The 26829-nt window shown below is 34.0% G+C and overlaps 1 protein-coding gene across 2 annotated transcripts in view; it reads right to left on the bottom strand.

Moving 5' to 3' along the window:
- Positions 1 to 4883, bottom strand: part of LOC118195838 (betaine--homocysteine S-methyltransferase 1-like) — a 145966-nt gene extending 141083 nt beyond the window's left edge. The window contains exons 1-2 of one of the 2 annotated variants that reach the window (XM_085810984.1): positions 4412 to 4883; positions 3227 to 3403 (exon numbers count right to left, since the gene is read on the bottom strand). In XM_085810984.1, coding sequence (XP_085667110.1) covers positions 3227 to 3403; positions 4412 to 4564 — 330 coding nt within the window. In that variant the 5' untranslated portion in view covers positions 4565 to 4883. The other variant, XM_085810985.1, reaches the window with a different exon arrangement.
- Between the last annotated feature and the right edge of the window lie 21946 nt (positions 4884 to 26829).

Raw genomic sequence — 26829 nt, 5'->3', positions numbered from 1 at the left:
ACAAAAATTTGCACAAAAATGAAGGAAAATTTTCTGAATCTTTAAACTCGGTAAAAAGCACATATATATGAAATTCCCGATCGCGAAAAAGTATATACCCTTTCCAACGATGAACATTTCCACGTATAAAATAAATAAAATATCCAAAAACATTTACCTCTAAATTATCTATTATATTATAAATGTCACCAACGAATTTTTACCGCAAACATTAAAAATAGTGACAAATACTTAAATTATTTCCATACACCTTTACTTCAACTGAAACGTATATAAAATTGCTACAAACATAAAATTCACAAAATAACTATCATTTAATTAAAATATCACTAAAGCATGCGTACTTCGACTTATTTTTACTTAAAAAAACATCCCAGAATTGCACAAAAATGACATTGCGCACACTCTTCACTATATCCATGTACACTGCTTTTTTGTCATAAATTAGAAAAATTTCACGAAAATACATGAAAATTTTGTGAATCTTTAAATCCGGTAAAAAGAACATATATGAAAATCCCAGATCGCGAAAAAGTATATACCCTTTCCAAATATGAACATTTCCACGTATAAAATAAATAAAATATCCAAAAACTTTTACCTCTAAATTATCTATTATATTATAAATGTCACCAACGAATTCATACCGCAAGCATTACAAATACTTAGTGTCAAATATTTAAATTATTTCTATGCACGTTTACTTCAACTAAAACGTATACCAAATTCCTACAAACATAAAATTCACAAAATAACTATCATTTAATTCAAATATCACTAAACCATGTACACGTCGACTTATTTTTACTTAAAAAAAAATCCCAGAACTGCACAAAAATGGCATTGCGCACACTCTTCACCATATCCATGTACACTGCTTTTTTCTCATAAATTAGAAAAATTTCACGAAAGTGCATGACAATTTTCTGAATCTTGAAACCCGTTAAAAAGAACATATATGAAATTACCTAATAACGAAAAAGTATATACCCTTTCCAAATATGAACATTTCCATGTATAAAATAAATAAAATATCCAAAAACTTTTACCTCTAAATTATATATTATATTATAAACGTCACCAACGAATTCATACCGCAAACATTACAAATACTTAGTGTCAAATATTTAAATTATTTCCATGCACGTTTACTTCAACTAGAACGTATACCAAATTTCAACAAACATAAAATCACAAAATAACTATCATTTAATTAAAATATAATTAAATTCAAAAACACTACTTAAAATATAAATAAGCACATACATTAAATTAATAAAAATTAGCTTACAATCCTAATTACTTTAAACTAAATCATTGCTAATAACAATTTTCCCAATAATACCAAATTACTTTACTTCCACCTTACATTTAGAACAATGCATAAAAATAATATCCTCAAATAATTAAAAATACTAACTTACCTAATCTTCTTCAGAATCTTGCTTACATGATGGATACACTTTTATTATGAATTCAATAAAATTATTGAACAATTTTTTCTGCGAATTTTTCCTCCACACTTCCTCCGCTAAATAAAAAGCAAAATTCTCTTTATCACAATGCCTCAGAATGGCGCTTTTTATAGCACTCCACGTGCCCTCTATTGTATTGGTATGTGCACCTGTTTCTGGATCTTTAAAATAATATTTGTGGTTCACAGCAAGATGTTTAAAACCTTCATCTTCCAAACATTCATACAATTTAAAGCAATCTGAAATAATTATAGTATCCGGTAGAATATATTCTTTTATAAAACTTAATAAACAATCTTTACTTCTATCTCACACAACCTTAAAAAAACATTTGTTACTACCCCTTTCAATCCCACCAAACACCCATTTTCCTTCCACTCTCCTACCTCTCTGATACTTCCGCTTCCCAAACTTACTCTCATCAATTTCCACAATAACGTTCATACCACCAAGCATACCCATATCATTTTCGCAAAATTCCACGCACACTTCCGTACAAAAAGAATTCCAATCAGCTGCAGTCCTACTGCTAATTTCTAAATCCGAAATCCAATAGTCAACTGGCAATCTATTCACCCAATAATAAGAAATCAATAAAATCTCACCCATACTCAAACGACTTTCAGCAAACCACGTACCCTTCCTTACACTCCGTTTCACAAAATGTCCATTTTCACCAGATTTCTTGCACCGCCATTCAAACTTATCAGTAATATCCTTCCTTTCACACAATCTCATTTCATTCCCACATTTTGAACATTCATACTTATCCGCAATTAAACCTACACTCATGCACCATTCAACCAATTCTTTTGAATTATCACACAAATGCATTAAAAATCTAGAATTCACTTTAGACAGCGCCATACAATCCCAAAATTATTCAACCCTACTTCACACAACACACAATGAAGCTTAATACAAAATAATATACAGCTACAGATATTTTTCCAAATTCCCCCCTTTTCCGATTAAAGAACCGTAATTCGTCCATTAATATCACATGACATATCCCATGATCTCTCATTTCCCTCACACAAAATAATGCGTAATCGGAACTGAGTACTGCTCACATTATTACCAAAGTCCCAGGTAGTAACCTTTATCGCCTCCAAAATGTCGCCAAACTACCAGTTACCATATTCTAAAGATCAGCCTAAAATTGTGTTGTATAACCCACTTCTGAGGAGGAAGACTTAGACAAGACATATAGGACATTAAAATAAATGTATTATTACTACATTACCATATTATTGTATTACACAAGATTAAACTAATTAATTTCAGTACTATTTCTTTTACTTATGCCACGCCATGTATATTCCTCTCTACTTATCTAAAATTTTAAATTAAGCAAAAAAGCAACTTTAGTTTAATTCAGATTTTGAACAAAACTCTTTCACCTTTGATGGAAATCAGATACATGTTTCTCTTGTTCAGCAACAAATTTGAAGAAAACAGACCCATGTATGACTGACCTCGAAAAACTACAAAAACTTCATCAAATTGAGGTTGCTTTTATGCCTAATTTTAAATATATGTATAATAACAGCAAAATTTCAGTCGACATTATAAAATATTATATCTTATTAAAAATTTTAATTTTTTAATATAATCTTAGGCATTATAATTAAAGCTTTATTATATAATGCCTTAATTTCAATATTTTGCTTTCTTATAAAGCAAATTAGTCCATTTGTAATTTTTAAAATATTTTTTTTATGAAAACCATAAAAATAAAAAGCACATACATTACAAAAATTGGATGTCACTGAATGATGCTTTAGTAAACCAATGCCTTTCAGATGCTGTGGAGTCAACAGTTGTGGAGGATTAGGCACATTGAAAAGAGTTGGCACAGCATTGGGCTTTAGTTTTTTACGTCCATCTTGCCTAGAGCATTCATATTGATTTTCTTCAAAATGTACCTGCAAATTTATCAAAAGCATGCATGAAATTTAACAGTAAAATCAAAAGCACTAGTATTTACTTAAAGTTATATGTATTATATTAATTTAATCATTCTTTTAAGAATGCAATTTCCTGATATATTTTAATTTTTATACAAAAATAGAACAAAATTAAGAAAATGTAATTAAGTTTGTAAAACAACTTAAAACATATTTCCTGTTCATACACTGAAAATAAATTTAACATAACTACAGTTAAAAATACAACATGAAGATTTACAGGTGAAGTGCAAAATCAATCACCCACTTGTTTGGCACTTTTTACAAGAGTAAGAAGAACTGGATTTTTGTCAATTTTCTTTGACGTTTTAAATGAAAATACGTTGATGTGTACATGGACAAAGTCAAGGAAGTGTGCAATGCCGAATTTGTGCAATTGTCTGGTGTTCTTTTTAAGTGAAAATAGGTCGATGTGTACATAAATACAGAGTTTGTGCAATTTTTAAAAACGCGCCCTTTTCCCGATTTACTACTACATAAAGTGTGATAATGGGACCAAAATGATTCGTCGAATATTTAAATGAACACTTAACGTCTTCAAAATGCATAAAAAGTACAGAATATATTTATTTTACTGTAAAGAAAAACCAAAATAATTCATTATTTAGATCATACTATCCAGTTTCCAGTTTACTGGCGCCAACTAACAGATTTAGCGTTAGAATCATACGGTACAGTAAAATTAAATAAAAAAAGGCACATCACATTTCTAACCGAGCACAAAGTTTACATGAAATGTAGGATACAATTTTACAAACACTGTAAACTCTTTACGATAATAAAAGAAACAACATCATAAACAGTATTGCCGATATTTTACAGCACAAACACATACACATTCTGCAATTGATTTTGTATTTATAAAATCAGTTGATCGTCTATAAGTGATAGCTGAATGAAAATGCATATTTTGAAGGAAGAGTAATTTTTCTAACATTCTATGGAAAAGTACGAAGCTGAACTTACTTCACAAAGATACGCTCCTGGGCCCGGAATCCATTGATCTCGACGAGAATTAATTATCCATTTTCTTCGTCTTTCTTCATTTCTTGGGAAACGAAACAACCTAAAGTTATTTTTGGATTGATTCGAACAATTTGGGGCAGCACAACCACCCATATTTTTAAATATTAAGAGTGAATCGATCAACAAAATAATAATGATCCAAAATAGAGAATAACAACAAACGTGCTTAGTTAGCTTCAAAATGGACGACGAGTCAGCTTCCCTTTATCATCCCCCATTCGCGAGCCCCAGTGGGAATATTAATGGTGGCTGCACAGTTAGCGACAACGAGGTTAGAATAGAAGGAAGGAGGGTTCACACACACACAGATCGTATTTTATTCTCGAGTGTCAAGATGTAGAAATATCTTTTTACTCGACTTCTGATAAGGATCGGGTGAGGGGAGAAGGAGTAGGGTGAAAGAGTGTGGGAGCAGTACCTCCTATAAACGAAGCCACGGCACGCCGCACACTACGTCACTAAAGTCGTCCTTATGTACAGAAAGCATGGTTGCCACATGAAACCACTTATCGCTGTTATTCCTTTAAGAGGAGAGAAAATGAAAAGTAGTTTTTATTTCCTTGCATAAGGCTTACTATATCGTTTGGTTTTAAATATATATATTCCGATTTGATTTCATCGACTGCATTTTCTAATTTCAAATACCTAACCTTACTTTCCTTATATATTTTTATGCTTAAAATAATAACAGTATAGTAAAGAAATTAATTCAACATACTTCAGATTAGTAGTAATAAATATATACTGAATATCTGGCTGATGCTGGTTTGCTTTCTGAAGAATATATATTTTATTAGATATTTTCTTCCTTAACAAAGAGGATAACGCATAATTAAGCAAGTTTACAATTGATTAACACTAAAAATCCTTAAATTAATTTTAATCAATTTTTAACGGCATTTTCTGTTTCTCATAAATACAAATTTACACATAATTGTTTAGTCATTTTCCGCTTTTTTTTCACTTCAGTGTGGGACTGAATTTCTTAACAGATGAGAAACCTGGAGAATGATTTGAAAAATACTATTTTTTAGCATCTATCAATATTTATTCATTGGTAGTTTTAAAATACGGTAGCAAAACATTTCATATATTTAGGCATTTTAAATTAGATCATTATTTGAGAATACATAACTGCATCTTCCCCAATAATAAAAAAAAGAAAAATTGTAAAAATTCAACAAACTTGACACTTGCTAGGAATTCAAAATTCTTATGTTTCATTCTTATTGTTAAATGTTTGTAACACCCCTTTTGTCTAATTATGTGCATATAATTTTTTTTTGTAACTTGTAAATTTTTGTTCCTGAAAGCATTTCATTGTAACTTATTTGAGAATTTTTTAGCAAATGATAAATATGAAGTTTATATATGTATTTATTGGAATTTTTATCAGGGTAATCAGTAGGAACTTTTAAAACATCTAAATAGATCAAATGTCCTCAATTCTTAGAATTGAAAGAATAACAAGTTTTATGTATTTTCCTATTAGAAATGAAAATAAATATAGCCTGATTGTTAAGATGTAAAGTAAGATTTAAAATTTTCAAAATAATTCAGATTTTTATTAAAGGAAAGCAACACAATTAGGATGCAAAACATATAAAAAGGATTTTATTTATTTTTTTTTGGCCTGAATTTTTTGTACCAGTAAATTTATAACTGGAAGTAATAGGAAATGGCATTGCATACTACAGTGGGAAAAAGGGTGGGATGACTATTTATTTATGTAACTTGATGCTACTTATTTTTTATTACAGTTAAGTCTTTTTAATATCAAAATAGTTTAATATAACTGCATGAAGCCTTACAGCTGGGAAGGATTAAAAATATTTTTTTACTCAATTTATTTTTGATAAGTTTTCCCCTGTATATGTACAACCACATCATTAGAAATTTTAATTCCAAAGTATTTTATTTTAGTTTTGACAGAATTTAGCATGTATTACAATGAAAATATTGTATAAGAATACAGTGAATTTCCTCCATAAAAATGCATGAATATCTATAAAAATGACTCATATGGAATTGTAGGTAAAAACAAATTGTATTTATTTTCTTCTTACAGTGTAAAATTAATGTAATAAACATGTCTGCTTCAATTAAAATAATATTAAAAAATTGCAAGATACTGATTTCAAAATCTAAACAATAGTAATATTAATTGGCAAAGTATTTTATCTTCAAAAATCAATATTTCTCTAGTTTACAATAAATACACCTATTTTGCACAAAATGATATTATATAAGAAACTTAACAACTTTACTGTCATAATTAGTTAACTATTACAAATGCTTTTTTTTTTTTTTTGTGTGTGTGTGTGTGTGCATGCATTTTGAAAGAGTTGGTAAAGATTTCACAACACAAATAGAAAAAGCACTATTTTTTTATTTAACATACTATCTACATTCTGCAAAAAATATTCATTTAGATAAAATGAATTACAAATTAAGTCTGAAGATAATAAGAAACAATAGATTAGTATCACTATCTTATTTTATAAAGTTTACTAACTTATAAACATAGTATATGTCATTTCTGCTGTATGCATAAATTATTTTTTTAATGTTTTCAATTTCTGTTGCTTATTTAAATTGTTACTTAAAAGATTATCATTCAACTTTTTGTAGTAATTATTTAGAAAAATATTCGTTGATGCTTGTATGATGTTTTTCAAAATAATTTGAGGGTCATGAAGTTTAGGACAGTCATTCAACTCTAAAAAAAAATTTTCATGAAGTAAATTTAGAGTAATTTTACACACTGTAACTCGTGGATTTGCCGCAAATAAAAATTTTTGCTCATATTCATCTGAAATAAGTTTCTTAACAACAATAAAATTGTATATAACAGCATGTAAAATATCAGGATGAGGATACATAAGACCTCTATCAAAAACCTTAATCCATGAATGAATATTTTCATCGTTTTCTAAAGCTAACTCCTTATCAATAGTAATATTGGATTTACATACATCACATTTTAACTTTTTTAGCATACTATAACAGCAATATCCAGCTATATAAGTCAAAATAGGTACATCCAATTTTATGTCGTGTATATCACTATCTTCAACTGTTATTTCATCTATGAATGTTTGTACATCAGTGTCATCAAAAGTTTGTTCTTCAGTGTCTTTAAAATCAGATACATGAAGAGGAATATTTCCAAATTTTGAAGAATTTATTAGGGTTGGTAATGTACTCTGAAGTCTTAATTTACCCTCTATTTCATAAACCTGTCTGATAGAAATATTATGGTGAGCTCCAGCCAGTTTGCCTGTACTTACCAAATCTAGCCTCTAACATATCTGTTTGTACTTTTCCAAGTAAAAGGTATTTAAAACCCAACTCATTTATACAATACCTTGATATCTCAATTAAAGCATACATTGTATGGTATACTACAAAGTGAGTTTCTTTGGTTAGGCAACCAGAGGTTAAATTCAAATTTTTCCAACTATCTAGCCAATTCAAAAAGTTATTCATAAAAACATATTTTTCATCATTTTCTGCCACAGTGAAAGGTGTTTCAAATACATTATTTTTATGAACCCCCTTTAAAAATAGATTTCACATTTACAATTGACCACCATGTGTTTATTATTTTAATAAAGTTTCCAGTTTCTTGGAAATATATTATTTCTTTCTGCTGCCCAAAAGAAAATAATGCTTCAACAACATTATCATTAAAAATCTGCAATGCAAGCTTTACACTTTGTTTTTCTAAGTTAGTTGGATATAGAGCTTTTATTGTCAGACCATAAGCATACTTTAATAACCTACCAGTTTCAGATTCATGTAATTTTTTAATACAAGAAAAAGATGCAGTTTCAATATGTGAAGCATCATCAAAACTGGGGAAAAACATACTCTGATTATTATTTTTTTGATTTATCCAGTTATTTCTAATGCATTTTAAAATATGCACTGTATCAATAATAAAAAACATTGACCTAGATTTGTCAACAGGGTTTTGATAAACAATACTAACTTTAGGTGGTTCGGAAAACAGAGACATAGCCTTTTTATTAATCGAATTATTGTCAGTGACAATAGCAGTAATTTTAAACCCAATATTTTCTAATCCCACAACAATTTTTTTAATATAAATATACAAATTATCCGCACTAAGTGTTTTCACCGGCAAAATATGTACAACATCCTTATAAACAGATAATAGGCTGCGAATCATGAAAACATATGCACTAGATGCAGCATTTTTGCAATTATATGCCATTCCACACAAATTACCACCTTTATAATCAAATGCTTGATTTAGATGAATTTCATCAATCATTAAAATAACAAGCAGATCTTTTTCTGATAGTTCTTGAAATTTAAATTTTATGTAGCTTAGGAACTTTTGGTTATATTGTTCATTTATTGGATATATATTAAAATCTGAAAAAATTTTCTGAATGGTCCATGGATGAGGCATAATAATATTTTCTGAATTTCGAATAAAATTATATGCATGCGGTGAAATTGTGTGAAGTAAAGTGGAAAATATTAGAAAGTCTGCAGAATACCTATATTGTTGTTTTTCTGAATTCAAGTTTGATAGTTGCTCAATGAGAAAATTTATTTCATTGTTTTTATGTGGAATTTTCTCTTTTAAAATTGTCATTAATTCATTTACAATTTGTAAATAATTTTGAATACTGTCTTCAGATGAATCATTTGAGGCCAATAGGTCTAATTTCTCTAAAATACTTAAAAGATCTTTAAGGTTGTTAATTTTTGATGGGATTACATATTGCTTCAGTGATTTAATAGGTATATTTCTAATTGCTACAGATATATTCAAATTACAATCAATCAATAATGATTTTAGAATTCTTGGATGATTGTCATTAGAAATATTAAGAATCATAGTATTAAGGCCTGTGTATAACTATCCAGTTATCTGGTAAATTCACAGTATTAAAACAAATTTTTAGTTCATCTAAATTATAAAACATTTGTTTTCGTTCATACTCTTCCTTTTCAGCTAAGCTACAGGCTAAGGCTTTTTCGAGTGCATCTTGTTCTCTTTTGAGTCTTTTATGCTCTGGTGATTCCCTTGATGAAACACTGGAACTAAGATGACTCGGACCATCAGGAAACAGACTTGGAATTGCACCATTCTTTAAACGAGGATATGACAATGGTATAATGATCTTCTTTCCAGTTTTCTCATCAAAGAATTCAGTTTGCCTCAGAACATCCTCTTGCTTGAAGTGAAGTTCACACACCTTTTAATATGAAAAAGAACAAATAAATAAACATGTATCAAAAGGTTAAACAATTATAAAATCGTAAGCATTCGCCATCCTTTAAATACATGCACAGTCTAATAAGGGTTTTATTGTATTTTTATTTAATCATGGCAAAGCACTCAAGAGCTATCTGCTTAAGGGAAGGGTTACCATTGTGGAAAACGTTCATCATTTAATTTCTTTAAAAATAATACAGGGCGATAATGTTTGGATGGTAACAATTTGAAGAGATATAGCCATTTAAAGTGCACAACGCAAAAAAGTGATGCAGCCATTTAGAGTGAATAATGCAAAATCTTAAAACAAAACTATTAACTCTTTTGGGCTAAAAAGAGCCATGGATACTGTCAAAAAGTTTTGAAAAGTGCAAATAATTAGCACATGTTTGTTGTCATATGTCAAATGCATATAACATAAGTAATATTTAATTGATACATCCTCAGGTAACATACAATTGCTCATGTATATATAATTGCTACATCCTAAATATTTCTTTCTTCAGTTATTTGAAAACAACACTTGGTTATGGAATTACATTCAAAATGGTGATAATACAGTTATAAAAAGAATAAGATTAACCATCAGTTGATGGATAAGAATACGATTAACCACATTCATTCGTACCATTCAAATATAAAGTTACTGGCTCTTTTTCTAAACATTTTTACAAATGATATGTTCACAACCAGAAGTACAAATTTACTTGTGTGCCTATGAATGTTTATATTTAAGAGCATAAAACATCATTAGTCATTAAAAAAATTCATTTTTCTTGAATTATTGAAAACATGTATAAGTGCTAAAATATGATACACAAAGAAAAAACAAGAATTTGTATATTTAACAGTTTATTTGCAGTAATTAAATATTTTAGGCTATTCTTATGTAATTTTGGAGTGAAATATTCACATTCATCAATCGTGTTTGACATTATATTACTGTGGAAGGCTCACTAGATTGCTTATTTTCCATATAATTTTCTTAACTTTTTTCAAAAATTTTAAGTTATATAACTTATTAATACAATGAAACATTTTCATATTCCACTGCAACAAGTATAAATAAACAAAACCCCTTATATAAGTGTTTTTAGATAAGAAATTAATGTAAATTTCAAGCCCACAAGAACTTACTGCCAGTAGCAAGTGAACCACTGTAACAAGGTAGGTGTTATTGGCATAAGAAACTTGTACTTTTATAGATGTGTGTGTGCATGAAACAATTTAATAGGCTAATTAGGATTTATGCTAACATGTAATGAAAACTAGTAAGCTTACAATCTTATGCAATATTATTTGAACAAGACAGTTTAATTTAAACACCTTGTACTTTATTCCAGAAATTAAAATAATTACTGTCAAAACTAGTCCATTTATACGATTGTTTTCTTTTACATATATTTCATAATTTTTTTAAGGATTTTAGAATTAATAAAGTTTAGAACATTGCATAATTAGCATTAATTTCCTGTTCACATGAGTTACGAGCAAAATGCATTCTCAAATGCTCCTAGCATATAATAAAGGGGCATTGCATACATTCAGTTTTAAAAAGAAAAAAAAAAAAAAAAAAATACAAATAAAATAGGTGGAACGAGACTTATCTAAATCAAAAGAAATAGTATACCCAAACAGTTAAATACTTATATCTAAAACAACTTTAAATTAACGGCTTTAAAATTACGACTTGAAGCATTTTATATTTATCTACTTAAAGTTATAATATGAACTTTATAAGGTTGGTGGATTTTCTATTGACTAGTTATTGAGAAAAGGGTCCATTTTATAATCACTTTAAAATTCAGTATAAGCTCTGTATAACATAAATTCCTGAAAGATTAATCAATCCCAAATCAATGTGCGTGTTATAAAGATCCCGACGCCGAAAATATAAATTACTGAAAGAATTCATTAATAATACTCATTCATAATGAGATAAGAGAAATTTCTGCCTAGTAAATAAATATATAACTATGCTTGTATAGAAAGTAATTAAAACTTCGTTTTATTTTCTATGGTTGAATGCAATGGAACTTTAGTAAATTATTTCCCTTGCATTGAGAATTTTTTGTTTTCGCATTTTCAAGTCATGTTTCTTTCAATGACATTAATCTTTCAGGAATTTTCTAATTTAAAAATGAAATGCATGCTTACCTTTGAATGTTTCGTAGGCTTGAATCCATCTTTTCGTTTGCAGTTCCAAATCCATTGTTTTCTCAGTTGTTCTTCCGTAGGAAAACTAAATACAGCCACCTTCGGGCCATTCTTATAATTTCCTTTGCATGTTGCAACACAGCATTTATGTGGCATAATAAAAAATAAATAAAGTAATTTAAATGAAAAATGTTCTATTAGAGCACACTACACTTTCAAACAACAGTCAGTTCACTACGCTACGACACCGAAGTATATTCTTTCATTCTTTGCCACGAGGAAGATGGTAGGAATGACGACTTAGATGACGTCAGACCGTTCAAGCAACCCTAGAGGCTTGGCTTCGTATATAGGAGGTACTGGTGAGGTCCGCACAAGCGGCGGCGAAAAAAGGGGGGGTGGCAAGTACAGTGTCGTTATAAGATGTAGCCGCGGGTCGTAAACCGCAGACTCAGTTTAGCGTGAATGAGTCAATTAAGGGGTTGTGATTCTTATGTGGGAAAGATGTCACATGGGTAACGATGTTTTTGTCTGGGATACGGGAAGAGTCTGAGAGTGCTAATAAGGCTATTACTGTGGGTCTGTACTGAATAAAAGAAGTTGACCGCTAATCGTTTAATATACTCTTGAATAAGTTCGATTTGAAGGTCTCTGTGAATGTAGATGTTTGGAATATACCAAGGAGCATTGATAATTTCTCTTAGAATTTTATTTTGTAGAATTTGTAATTGTTTAATATTGGTTTTAGCTGCATGTCCCCAGATCGGTGCTGCATAAAGGAGGGCTGGGCGCAGTATGGAGCGATATAGAATTAATTTGTTTGTAGTAGATAAGTTGCTTTTTCTACCAAGAAGAGGTCGCATAGTAGCTGTGGTGATTTTAAATTTTTGTACTACGGACCGGAAGTGGGTTCTGAAGGTAAGTTTTTTGGTCAAAGGTGACTCCAAGGTATTTGGTTTCATTAATCCAGTCTATTTCTTCGTCAAATATTTCAGGGAGTGGAGGATAGTATTTCATGTTTCCTCTATGGAAAATTATTGCCTTAGTTTTATCAGTGTTAATTTTAATCCTCCAAAGGGTAAGCCATTTCTCCAGTTTTATGAGATAGCTTTGGAGTTGGTTTCTTACGGCGATAACTGTGCAGGCTTTATTAAGTATGGCGGTGTCATCGGCAAAGAGTGCAAGATGAACAGAAGGGTCTTTAGGGATATCTTGTGTATAAATATTAAAAAGGTACGGCTAAAGTGCCGACCCCTGTGGATCACCAGCATTGATTACTCTGGTGGTAGAGTAAGCAGTACCGATTTTGATTCTGAATGTTCTGTTGCTGAGAAAAGAGGCTATTAAGGTATCCGACCTCGTACAAAAGACGATTTTTGGACAAAATTTCGATTTTTACTTTATTATATGATCTTGAAGAATACATCTTTAGCTATCAAATACAAGTTTTTGCTTGTTGATATGTTAATTAGAACTGAAGTTAAGTTATAAGCATTTTTCTGTACCGGAATAAACCGGAAGTTCCAATATTCTGGACCGAAAGTGAGCGTTTAAATAGACATACTTATTTAGAAACTTTATTTATCATCAAGATTTTGTAAATTATAAACCATCGTACTAAGTTTAGATATTTTGTAATACATTTTAAGAATCTGGCGGTAGTTTTCCCCCTTAATTTCGTATTTAGTTTGGCGCAGAGGCTATTCGATGTTGAATGGATGTGTTACTGCTTTGTCGATTAGCGTTGACAGTCTTGATTTGAAGGCTATGTCACATTTTTGCATCATTTGCAACAAACTAAACAAAATGGAATGCAATCTTCAGCACGACATATAGTTCATAATATATATAGCGTAACATAATTATTCTGCAAATTATAAAGAAGCAGCTTCGGGTATGGAAGCAGTTGGTGTTTATTCGCTTTTTGAATGATCTATTAAATTACGAAAGCTGAAGTACACGGAGTATTATGAGGATGGAGATTCTAAGGGGTTTTTAATTGGGAAAAATATATATGGTAAAGATTCGGTCAAGAAACTTGAATGCATTGGACATGTACCGAAAAGGGTTAGTAGTGTACTACGAAAAATAAAAAACTCCACTCCTGGATTGAAAGGGAAAGGTAAACTGATTGGTTCTTTTATTGATAAACTACAGAATTAGGGATTGCAATCCGAAGTAATGTTGGAAACTTAATTGAGATGCAGCAGGCTGTACTAGCTGCTTGTTCCATTGTAGCTCTTCTTCGAAGCCAATGCCCTCCTCAATCAACGAGTTGGTGCAACTATCAATGTGCGATTGCAGAAAAGAAAACAATCAGCCAAAAACCTCTGGTATATCAACATATATTTTGAATTTAATTAAACCTATACATAAATGGAGTTGACTAAATAAACTATAGTTATTAAAAAAGTGCATACATGGCAAAACTCAAAATATCAAAGAACGTTTTAATGACATTTTATTGCAAATTGTTCCTCGCGAACATTAATGTTTGGAGCAATCATTAAGTAACATTAAATGACAAGTGTTGTTATTTAATGTTATTTAATGATGGATTTATAGGTTTGCTTGAAGCATTTTTAAGGTTAGCTGTGTGTTCTGAATTTTACACTGAGCAAGAAATTCTAAAACTTGATATAGTGCAAAATCATGACTCTTGGCGCCATTCCGCAAGTTTTACAAAAATCCAAAGACAAAAATTACGCTTTGTTCGAAAGAAAAAGCGCAATGTTTGTGAAAATACAAACAAGGTGTCAATTAAAAAGAAGGGGATTTTAATTATCAGGAATGCATTTTTCACTAAGAAATTGTTTTATGAAAACTTTAAACTTGTTTTCTGAAAAATGTGTTTTTCAGTAAATATTGCCAATGGTAACAGCCATAATTCCCAATTTTATGAATAAAACTAAATGATACTTTCTATGCATGTTTCATATAATCTGATGCATGCTCTGAAGCAGAAGATTTTAGAAATATTAATTAGAAGTTGAATTGTTACTTTTTATTCTTAAATTTTGGATGCAATAATAGGAAAATATGCAGTTAATACTATATATTTTGACATATCTCAAGAACATATAAATATTTCTTAATTATTTTGCTTCATTGCATACAAAATAAGTGTAAACATAAATACAAATTAAGAAAACTGTATATTTATGTATACATTGTTCACCGTGGTTGTTGCCGTAATGACAAAATTTAAGCAAAAATTATCCTTTTTTTCATTATTTTTCAAAATTAAAATTACTTAGCATTACTTTTTAAGCTGTTTTCACTCATTAGTATGCTTATCTTCAAATTAATACGTTTATAGTTAAAGTGCTGACACCAGCATGCTGGAGTTCTAGATGTTTCTCGTAAATTAGTCTCTCAACAAGAATATGTTTTGAAGGTAAAATTATAGGATATCGGAAATTTTCATTATCTTGACGCTGTAGGACGTTCGTTTTGGCTCTTAAAATTCCATTTTGGTCTACGATTGGTCTCAGCGCACGAATAGCGGGATCGTTTATGCCTGTAAATGATTCTTTCTGTACCAATCTACAAAGTGCCTTTTCAGCATTCTCCAATTCATCAACTGAGACATCAAGAGTGAGTTTTTTATCTTTGTTCTTTAAATTGTGATAAAACCTGAAAATCCAAGCGATCATTCTCACGGTTTTTCTAAATGAAGAGAAATATTTGTAGTACCGGTCCAAATTGTCTCCATGATCTAGAAGAGTCAAAATCGTTTTCCTTTTTTCTTTGTTTATAAGTTCTTCATCAGGCTTTTCTTCTACATGGGGCCACTCGTCTTTTGGTAAGTAAAGCCACGATGGGCCCTCCCACCATGCCGATTTCTGTAATTGCTCAATAGTACATCTTCTCGATGGGAGATCCGCTGGATTTAAACTTCCAGGTACATGCCTCCAGTCAGATATTCTGGTCAGCGATCTTATTTCTTGTACTCGATTGTGAACAAACTTACCCCATGCTTGATCCCTTCTTATCCACCCCAAAGCTGTAGAAGAATCACTCCAGAACACTATTCTACAATTCTTAAGTTTCAAATCTGATAGAATTGTTTTGGCAAGCCTGGCATCTATCAGACAGGAAAGAAGTTCAAACCGTGGAATCGTAAGCTCCTTAATAGGGGCTATTCGACTTCTCGCGCTAATTAACTGAACCTTTACACCTTCGATTGTTTCAACTCTTAAAAATGCACATGTGGCATAGGCTCTTTTACTAGCATCCGAAAAACGTGGAGCACTACGGTATCTTCGTTTTCGTAATCAATATTTAACCAACGAGGAATTTCAATCTGAGATAGCAGAGGCAATTGGTTCAACCAAGTCCCAAACTGCTGACTTAGGGGAAGAGGAAGATCTTCATCCCACTTAATCTTCTGGTTCCAGGTTTCTTGCAAAATTAGTTTAGGAATTACAGTTAACAGTGCAGTAAAGCCAATGGGATAAAAAAATTTTCTGGGTAATTGACAAAACTTTTCTTTTGGTAGTAGGTTCCCTCAAGTTAAATATTTCTTCGATCTTACAACTCAAACTATCTTTTTCTAAATCCCATACTAATCCTAATACTGGGACAACTTTCGTCTTGTTCTCTATCTCATCAATCATGTCAATGCGAAAATTTGATCGCCAACATCTCAAATTGAAATGCCCTGAAGCCAAAATCAATCTTGCTTCTTGAACGAAATTTTCGGCTTCATCTACGTGATTTAAGCTAATTAACGAATTATCGAGGTAAAATGAATCCTTCAAAATATTAGAAGTTTCTACAAACTTTTCTGGGACTGTAGTCAAAAGGTGACTAAGTGTAGCGGCTAGCAAAACCGGACTTGATGTGAGTCCTAAAACAACTCGGTTATGTCTGTAAATTTTAAACTTATGTTGATTATCGAACCATAGAAACCTTAAAAAAATCTCTATCCTTTTCTGCTATTTTGATTTGACAAAAGGCCTTTTCGATGTCAGATGACACTCCTATGAGATATTTTCGAAAACGATTCAATATACGTGGAATAATTTCTATTAAATTTGGTCCTTTACTCAAACAATCATTGAGAGAAGGTGAATTCTTAGAACGTGCAGACGCATTGAAAACAGGCCGTATCTTTGTAGTTTCACTAGACTCTTTTATTACAGGTCTGTGTGACAAGTAGTGCACTCCTTCCTCCTTTTCCCCAGTTACTACCTCAATAATGTTCTTCGCTTCCCACTCATCAAATATTTCTTCGTAATCTTTTGTTCTGCGTGTGTTAATAGTTTACTTTCGGTTTTGACGAGGTGTCTTTCTATCATAGTACGGTTACTGGATAAGATGGATTTATCTAAAATAAAGGGTAAGGTTACTTCATATCTCCCTGAGCTATCTCGTTTTACACTTTTTAAGAAATGTTTTCGAGTTTCTTCTTCCAAGACACTTTTCGTTTTGTTTTCCTCGCTTGAAATCCCCAAAGTGTCTAAACGCCAAAGATTGGACAAATTTGTATCGGAAACATGTAAGGATAAAGAAAGAACGGACAGGGAACTCGACGTATTCGCATTCTCTTTAATCTTTCCCATTAATGTCCAGCCTAACTTAGTCTCAAAGGCTGCGTAATCCCCCGCAAAATGTTCAATTCTTTCAGTGAACAATTGGGCTGCGGTGTCCGCTCCTAACAGCATATGAATCTCTTCCGGATTTTCTTGAAACAGACAGAGATTTCCATTCTCAAGATTGTCGTTGATAAGGATTCCCCTTTTCCCATTACTTTAATTAACTTTTCGTCTTTGATCTTAGGTAGTGACGAACAAATTTTCCTCTGGTCTAGTGCTTCGATTTTACACCTGTACTTTCCATCTAAAGTAGTTAAATCTATTTGATAACGATTATGATCTTCCGAAACTTCTACACCCCCAAATAACCCATGTTTAATTCTTTCAGTTCCTATCTTTTCTAATTTCAACGTTTTAGCAGCATATTGACTTACGTACGAGTTCTGACTTCCGGTGTCTATTAGCAATCTTAAATAATCCTTTAAGGTTTTCCCAGCTACCCCTACGACCAAAGTTTGTAAATAAACTTCAGAACGGTCGCTTTGATTCGAAAGTACTTTATTTTCAACTTCCTGGACAGTTTTGATCGTTCCCTTCCTACTCTCGGAATTAATTCTGTTTCACATAATCGTAGAATGGTTAGAGTGACAATGGGAGCAAAAAAATGTTAGAATCACAGAATTTGCTGATGTGACCGTTATTTTGTAAACACCTAAAACAAGTGCCATTTTTGCGTAGTATTTCAACCTTTTCGTCATTCGTTTGTTTCTGGGCAATAGGACATTTATGGCTTGAATGGGAAAAATCTCCGCAAGAAACGCATGCCTTAATCAATTTTTCTTTAATACCCTTGGACACTAAATTAGAAGCAGAAGCTTTCGTTTCTAATTTATTGCTCTTTCCATCGCTGAAATGACGAGTGTTTATTTTCTGGACTGCATACACAGACTAACGGCGCCCACTATTCGCTGTCGAATGCTCTGAATTCTTATTTATGACTTCCGCCCTTTCGCGTGAATCTAAACATTGAGCTATAATCAAGCACAGGCTTTTAATATTACAATACGCACTTCCATTACTCATTCTGTTAATCTCAAGCAAAATATCTTGGGGAAGTGATTTCAGAATTATTGGACATAACACACTCGATAAATTCTCGAGAGACTGACCCAAATTTTCTAAACATCTTAATTCGATAGAAATATTATCATAAAATTTTCTAAAGGCACGAACATCATTCGAGATTTTCAACGGTTTAGTGTTCAAAATGTTATTTATGTGAGTGTTGTAAGGATCTTAAGTTTTACTAACGTTTATTTTATTTTAAATCTTTACTATCACTTCTTATTTTCTACTTCCGGCCAGAATTATAAGCGTGAAGGTTTTTATGCAAAGTTTGTCTGGCGAACGCCAAGTACTTAAGTTGTGGCTTTTTGCCAAGCAAGAAAGAGAGGAAGCAGTAAGTCAACACAGGCCGCTTACCTTAGAAGTTACGCAGTTGCTGTTCGCCTTCCAGGCCAGAGGTTTTAATCCTCTTGATAAATTAAACGTATTGTAGTGTTCACAGTCTCTGTGCTACATACGCTTCCTGTTATTATAAGGCCAATCTTCCACGTGTATTATTCTAAAGTTAAATTAGAGTTTAGTTTTATTTTTATACTTTTTTACGTTAGACCCCGAGTGGAGGGTCAGTGTATTCCGAAGTACGGAAGTTATTGTATATAGAGAAAAATAAAGGGTTTTGTATACCCTTCGTCTGTATCCTGTCTACTTACCACAATTAGTGAACATAGCTTTAGTAAGCTCTCTGTTCCGAGTAAGTTCCTTGTATGTTCCCGAAGAAGGTTAGAAGGAACAGTGAACCTGATAGTGGCGCCCAACGAAGAAGAATAACCATGGCCGAGTTTCAAGAAGAACCTGTGCTGCCTGCAGAAACGGCTCAGAATCCAGAAATGCCAGCTGCCGCCCTGGAAGGATTTGGGTACATCGTCCAGACCATGCGCGCTTCGATGAAACCAGAAGCAACATTTAACGGAAACTCACCGGTAACCAATTTTTTGGAAAAATTGGATGACCACTTCATGCTCTACCCCGTGCACGAGTTTCAAAAAGTTACCTTAGCTACCAGCGTTTTGAGGGGCCAAGCGCTTAACTGGTTCAAATGTACAGTCGGTCACAAAAGTATTCGAACACCGGTACCCTATCAGAAAATGACAAGATGGCGTTTTTTTTCTCTTTCTCTCTGTGTGTCGTGTTATTCCATCCTAGGTTTTCTTCTCCCCCCTCATCTTGGAAAAAAACTGGAAAAAATTGGTCACGATCTCTTTTTGAATGGGGAGATGACATTTTGAGAAAAAGCTGACGACCCTATATTGGAGAATAAACATGACCGCTCTACACACCCTTTCACTCTCTCTCTCTGAATTGGGAACGACCCTATATTGGAGAATGAACATGACCGCTCTACACACCCTTTCACTCTCTCTCTCTGAATTGGGAAGCCATTTTGGGAAAATGCAGACGACCCTATCTTGGAGAATGGAAATGAACGCCTCTCCCTCTCTCTTTGAAATGGAAAGCCATTTTGGGACCCTCTATTCTTGGGGAGGGAGAAAAACTGAAGTCTGCACTTCGCTGTCTCTGAATGCGGAAAGCCCTTTTGGGAAAAGCGGACCCTCTTCTTCTGATCTTGGAGAACTGGAAATGAACGCTCTACACGATCTCTCTTTGAATTCAGAAGGTATTTTGGGACCTTCTAATGTTGGAAAATTGAAATGGACGCTCTACGCTTTCTCTCTCTCTCTCTCTCTCTCTTTGAGATGAGTAGCCATTTTGGAGTATTCTCCACCACCATCCTAACCTTGGAAAACTGAAATGAACGCTCTACACCTTCTCTCTCTCTGAAATGGGTAGTCATTTGAAAACTCCCTAACTTTGGAAAAAACAGAAATGAACGCTCTACACCATCTCTCTTTGAAAATGGGGGGTGTCATTTTGAGACCTCCCTCCCCTAAACTTGAAAAAAAAACTGAAATGAACGCTCTACACTTTCTCTCTTTGGACATGGGTAGCCCTTTGGGGACCCTCTCCTCTTGGTAGAAAAAAAAGAACTGAAGTGAAGGCTCTACACAATCTCTCTTGGAATGGGATCCATATTTCGGGAAACGTGGATCACCTCATGCTGGAAAACTGAAGTGAACCACCAAGATTGGACTCTATATAATATTTTTTTTAATTGACATCATGACCCTCCTCCAATTTGTTATTAAAAAAGTTTTTTTTTGTTTTGGTTTTTATCCCATTTCCGATGTGATTTCAGAAATGCAATTCCATAACAGTTCAATTTCATTCGAGGTTAAATGATCTAAACAGTCTTTGACCCACCCATCCGTATGATTATTTTCTTCTCCTTCCTGTTGCATCAAATTTTGTAGGTCCATATAATCATTCCATACGGGAAGGGCTGGATCCTCACAAGGCTGTCTTGAAACACTTGGAGTCTCTTTGGGATGAGTGGAGGGATCTAGGATGTCTGGACCCGGCTGCGATTCTACCTCTACGATTTCTGGACCCGTTGGAACTTGTGAACCCGGCTGTGATTCTGCCTCTATGATTTCTGGACCTGTTGGAACTTGTGGACCCGGCTGACATTCTACCTCTACGATGTCGTGACTTTTTGAAGCTTGTGGACCCGTCTGACATTCTACCTCTACGATGTCGGGACAGGTTAGAGAAGAAGAAGAAGAGGATACTGGAAGAGGTTCTGTCTGTGAGGAGTCCGAAAGAGGTTGCCTGTTTGAACAAGTCGGGGAAGAAGAAGAAGAAGAAGCTTCTGGGTTCTGAAGCGGATCTTGCACGCCAGGTAGGTTCCGGTAAGTCGACCGTTTTTTAAGAGGTAATTTTTTTTCTTCCTCCTCATCTTCAATTGTGATGACTTCAATTTCATTCCGTTGCCGGGTCGATTTTGTTTCGGGCCATGACGGTTTGGTCCAGCTCCTCTTATCATCTAAGGAAGGAATGGGTAAAGGTGGCGGAGGGTTTTCTTCTTCTTTTTCTTGAAACATCATCGGCGATTGGAAAGAAATCTCCTCTTTCAATTGTTTCCAAAGCGAGTACGAGCACCGATCGACGAGAAAGAGACTCTTCTGGGTTGTGACGATAAGATATTGCGTTTTCGGGGGAACGACATAGTTTTGAAAAGGTCTTAGAATATATTTCTTATATTTCATCCTGTCGCTGACTTTAAAACTTCTTTCCTTCAGATTGGGGGACGATGATTCGTAATAGGCGAGAGGAGCGGCTGTGGTCTGAACAATATGAACTTCGTCCTGAGCCGTCGTTCTCACTCCAAACGTAAAATATCGTTTCGTGAGAAAAATATTCTTCCACCGAAAACTCGTGCGCGGATCCGTATATCGCCGGTCTGATTGAATGGGCCGTCTCAAAGCTCGATCCATCCGATTCCAAGAGAAGGGAGATTCCTCTTTCGTTTGTTGCGATTCGAATAAATTTCTGTATATATTCTGAACGAGCAGGTTGGAGGATTCGACATCTTGGTTGAAAGAAACGATCGCTTGATGATGTGGTAAATGCGGAATAAATGTCGCACAATGACACGCCAAAAAAATTTTCAAGTTGGAGATTTGCTTTAGCGTCTTCAAATCCTCCCCGTTCGAAATCCGTTGAGTTGGAAAAACGTCTAATAGCGACATGGCTCCCAATGGAAAAGAAATGATCTCGCCCAGTACTCTCGCCTTTTTATATATATATAGACAAACATAGACACACATAGAGGCTCTATGACGTCCGTTTTATTTGTTTTTTTTTTGTTTCTCTCTCTCTCTCTTCTTTCCAAGAAATCTTATCTCCATGACCTCTTTTTCTATTCTTAAAAGATGAATGTGTGTGGGAATGAAGAAGTGAAAGTAATAATTTAATAAACAAAAAATTATCCAACCATGACCTTCTTTTTTTTCAAAGTCACCCTTTCCAATCCCAGGACGTCCAGAGATAGAGGAAGCAGGGAGAGAGGAGGAGAGAAGGGTAGGTCACACTCTCTTTCTCTCTATAAATAAAAGGGGAGAGCCCCAAAGTCGTATTTTTGTCCAAGTGGATCATGAGGAGGCATCCCCAGCTCACTACGTGTATTCCTTTCAAATATAAATATGTTGATCTTTCCTTTTATATCATCCAAGGAGTCGTTTACCTGAAAGCCTCCGATTTTTCAAAATGTGCGGGTTATCATACCGTGGGGTGTTATCAAAAGATGCGTGACGAATTTTTATCCGACGAAAACGTGTTGATGGCTCGTGACATTCCACCTTTGGATGCACAAATTTTTTTAATGAAACGAGCCAAATATTTTTACACGTCCCACTTTCTAACCGTCTCGCAAATGAATAGGATTATGGATCGTCTTGAGAAGACAAAAGGGATTCTCGTTCATTTTAGTGAATGGTTGCACAAATGTTTGCACGAACCTCTCTCGATCGAGAAGACTGGGAAGAATACTTATTATATTCTTCTCGAGGACTCTCCTCCTTCGTCTCATCTTACAGAGGCTACGACTTTTGAAAAAATCCTCGAACAAGAAAAAATAGAATGGTGGAACAACTACCCCATCCCTCTCCCCGAGCATCAAGAGGAGCCTGTTCAGAAGAAAAAGAAAAAACCTTTCCAAAAGCCTATCCTCATCCTCCTCGATAATGATGGGGATGAGGAGAAGCCTGTTCAGATTCCTCTCAGTTTGTCAAAACCCGTCGAGGATGAAAAACCTCTCCCTTTCTCAAGACCCCTTGAGGAAGAGAGACCCCTCGAGAAGGAGAGATCTCTCCCATTGTCAAACCTCCTCGAAGATGAAAAACCTCTCCCCTCGAGAAGGAGGGACCTCTTCCTTTATCAAACCCCCTCGAAGATGAAAAACCTCTCCATTTATCAAGACCCCTCGAAAATGAGGGACCTCTCGATTTGTCAAAACCCCTCGAGGATAAGGAAACCAAAACTTCTCTCTCTTTCGAAGAGGAGGGATCTCTCAATTTGTCAAGACCCCTCCAGAATAAGGGAACCGAAAATCCTCTCCCTTTCTCAAGACTTCTCGAGGAGGAGGAGGAGAGACCGCTCCATGTCTCAAGACAGGACCCCCCTCTATCTCTTGAGGATCCGAGGGAAACGATTCCTATTGAAAAACCATCTATCGACGATCCCCAGAAAAGGTCTTCGGAGGAGATTAGACTTCCATGTAGAAAACGAATCTGCCACAATCATCATCATCATCATAATAATAATAATAATATACCCCCTTCTCAACAACAGAATCCTAAAACATTTGCAGATAAATGCATTCAAACCAATCCCTTTATAGTAACCCTTTTGATTGGAGAACCCGTGCATTAGCCTCGAAAAAAAAAATGAGATTCTAGACTGTTTCTATGACCAGAATGTTAAGCCAATAGATAGGTCTAGCTCAGGATTTTTCTTTTTAAAAGAAAATAAATAAATAATCCAAAGATTATTCGTAAATATAAATGGTAAAGTCTCGAGTCGGCTGGAAAAAAAATTTTCAGAGCTGAGAAAAATTGTCCAACTCAAAAAAAAAAAAAAAAAACTTTTTGTTAATTTTTATCATGTCTCAGACATGATAAAAATTAACGACCCCCTTCCCTTTTCGTCTGGGAATGTTGTCTCACTCTTTTGAAAAACAAATCGTGATTCATTCATGGAATGATTGCCATTAGAGAAAGGATGAGTCATGGTCTATTTTTAGAAAGGGTGAGACATCCTTCCCAGACAAAAAGGGAGGGTCATTAATTTTTATCATGTCTAAGACATGATAAAAACTAACCAAAAGTTTTTTTTTTTTTTTCATTAGAGAATTTTTATCTCAGCTCTGAGAAATTTTTTTTCTCCCACCGATTCGAGACTTTACTATTTGTTTTTAAGAATGATTTCTCCCTGATCTATTATTTCAAAATTCCAAGTTTCGCTTCAGAACCATCTGTGCTGTTGAAGAAGTAACGTGATATATGTATTTTTTTTAATGTGTTCTGTCAAGATTGAATTGTGCAGGATCGACCTTGCGAATTTCTTCTCTGTGTCTTTAAATAATAATGATACCGAACCGCTTTTTGTAGAGCGCAATGGAAAAAACCTTTTGTATGGTTAGGACAACTCATGTGTTCGATCCCATTGTATTTGAGAATCTCTTGCGTCGATCCCGAAATGCAATAAATGGATCTTTGCAACCATTTCTCTAAAAACCGCCGTTTCATTTCTCCTCACACCCAAATCATGGAAAAGGGTTCCGTCAACATCGTTAACACCCATGGAAAATAACTGTACGGAATTTCTCCTTCGTACGACGACAAGCCGTGATAATAATCACTCACCCACACAGCGGTTCGTTTTTCTTTCTCGGTGAGCATTTGCCATGGAAACGGGGGTTTAAAAACAAATACCCCTCGAGAAGTACCGTCCAATGTGACGTAAGCCAATTCTTTCACAATAAAGGCTCCTTGAGAATCGTAGAAACCTTCAAAGTCGAGCACGAGTTCCATGTTTTTTATTTCTTTTTCTTTCCAAGGTGACCTTTATCATTATTATTATGATGGATGTGTATTGAGATTCGCACGATATTATTCAAAAACAAATATATATACGAATGTGACCTTTCCCAGAATTCATACGACCTGTCACGTGCAACCTTCTCTCTCTATAAAAGAGGAGACGGCGAGAGAACGCTATCCATTTTTTCCTTCAGGACACACAGCGAGAGAGAGAGAGAGAATTTTGTTTTCTTTTTTCCTCAATTGAAGAAGATGGACATTTTGAGTGCCAAACCTCTCAAAGATTCCCACATTGTTCTGGACATGGAATACTTTCATTGTTATGATCCAAAGACGGGAGATATATGTTTCATCTTGAAAGAACTGGGCTACATCACTTGCGATTTAACCTTATGCGGATCCATGATTTTTCTCCCTCCTGTCCATTACGATGACTTATCGTCCCGCAATCAAGCTGTGGTCAACCAGACTACAAATAACCGACACGGCCTGCAATGGACCGAGGGTCGTCTTTCCTACGAGCATCTTCCTACAATCCTGAAAATGCTGACCGAAAATGTGGAGGTGATCTACGTCAATGGATACGATAAAGCCGAATTTTTCAGCAAGCTCTGCCAGCGATCCGTTTACGAGTTTTACATCCCAGGGAAAACCGAGTGGCGGAACAAGTCGAAATGCACGCGACACCAATATTTCCAAAAGATGATTCATTGTGCCGAGAACAAGGTGAGAAATTTTCGATACCATTTGATGGAGGGTAGTTACGTTTTCCGGAAATTACATTGTTACCCCTCCGAGAGCAAAGCTGTCGAAGACGAAGAGGAGGCGGAAGAATCTCCCCAGGAGAACTCGTGCGACGATGAGGAGGAGGAGGAGGAGGAGGATGAACTTTCTAATAATAATAATAAATGTCTAAGTTGGGATGCTTTAGAGACCCAAGAATATTGGTCTCAACCCTTATCTCACCTAGACTTGAAAGAGGATCTTCAAGTGTACTCTTTGTGGTCCTCTTCTAAAATTTGGTCTTGGAGAGAACCCTTGAATGTTCATGAATGAAATGGTATGTAAATCCCTAGAGAAAAAAATAGAAAAAAAAGTTCCTTTTTTTTGTAATATGTTAATTTCTTTCCAATCCCATTTCTTTTCCATAACTCCACCCCAATCGACGAGAAGAAGAAGAATTTTCCAAGTTACACGAGACGAATCTTCCAAGTTACACAAGACGTAGAAAGATTTCACAAGGATTTATAAATCACACGCTCCCACATGATATATGTATAGAGAGAAAAAGACCCTCTGTTCTCTAGCCAATACGTCAAGACTTCCCTAAACTAAGAGAGATCATGAGTACCGAGGAAACCTTAGCAGAGCAAGTGGAAAGACTTTCAAAGAGATTAGAAGAGTTAAGACGGGATAGATTTACAGTTCCGCCGACTAAAGAGGAAATTATCATCGATTTCAACAAACCGCTGTACTTTCATCCCCTACCCCAAAGAATGAGACGAGTGGACTCGCCGTTGAACAGTTCCAATGAGAAACAAAATGTCACTTATTTGAATAGCCAATTTCAACACATGAATATTTCATAAGTATTTTTTTTGTTTCTTTCCCTAAAGCGTAGGGAGATCGGATCAGTAGTTTTTCCCTTTTCATCGTCGAAAAAGATTGGGAGGAAAAATCTTTCTGATCTCTTTCAGAAAAATTTTTCAGCCTTTAAAAAAAAAAAAAAAAAAAAAAAAAAAAAAAACTTTTTGTTAATTTTTATCATGTCTTAGACATGATAAAAATTAACTCTACCCCCCTTTTGTCTGGGAATGTTGTCTCACACTTTCTAAAAATAGA

Source organism: Stegodyphus dumicola, chromosome 2, assembly GCF_044657685.1.
Source record: "Stegodyphus dumicola isolate Sdum_Otavi_A_Nest chromosome 2, ASM4465768v1".
Lineage (NCBI taxonomy): Eukaryota > Metazoa > Arthropoda > Arachnida > Araneae > Eresidae > Stegodyphus > Stegodyphus dumicola.
The sequence above is the reverse complement of the archived record's forward strand: the minus strand, read 5'-3'. Positions and strand labels throughout refer to the sequence as shown.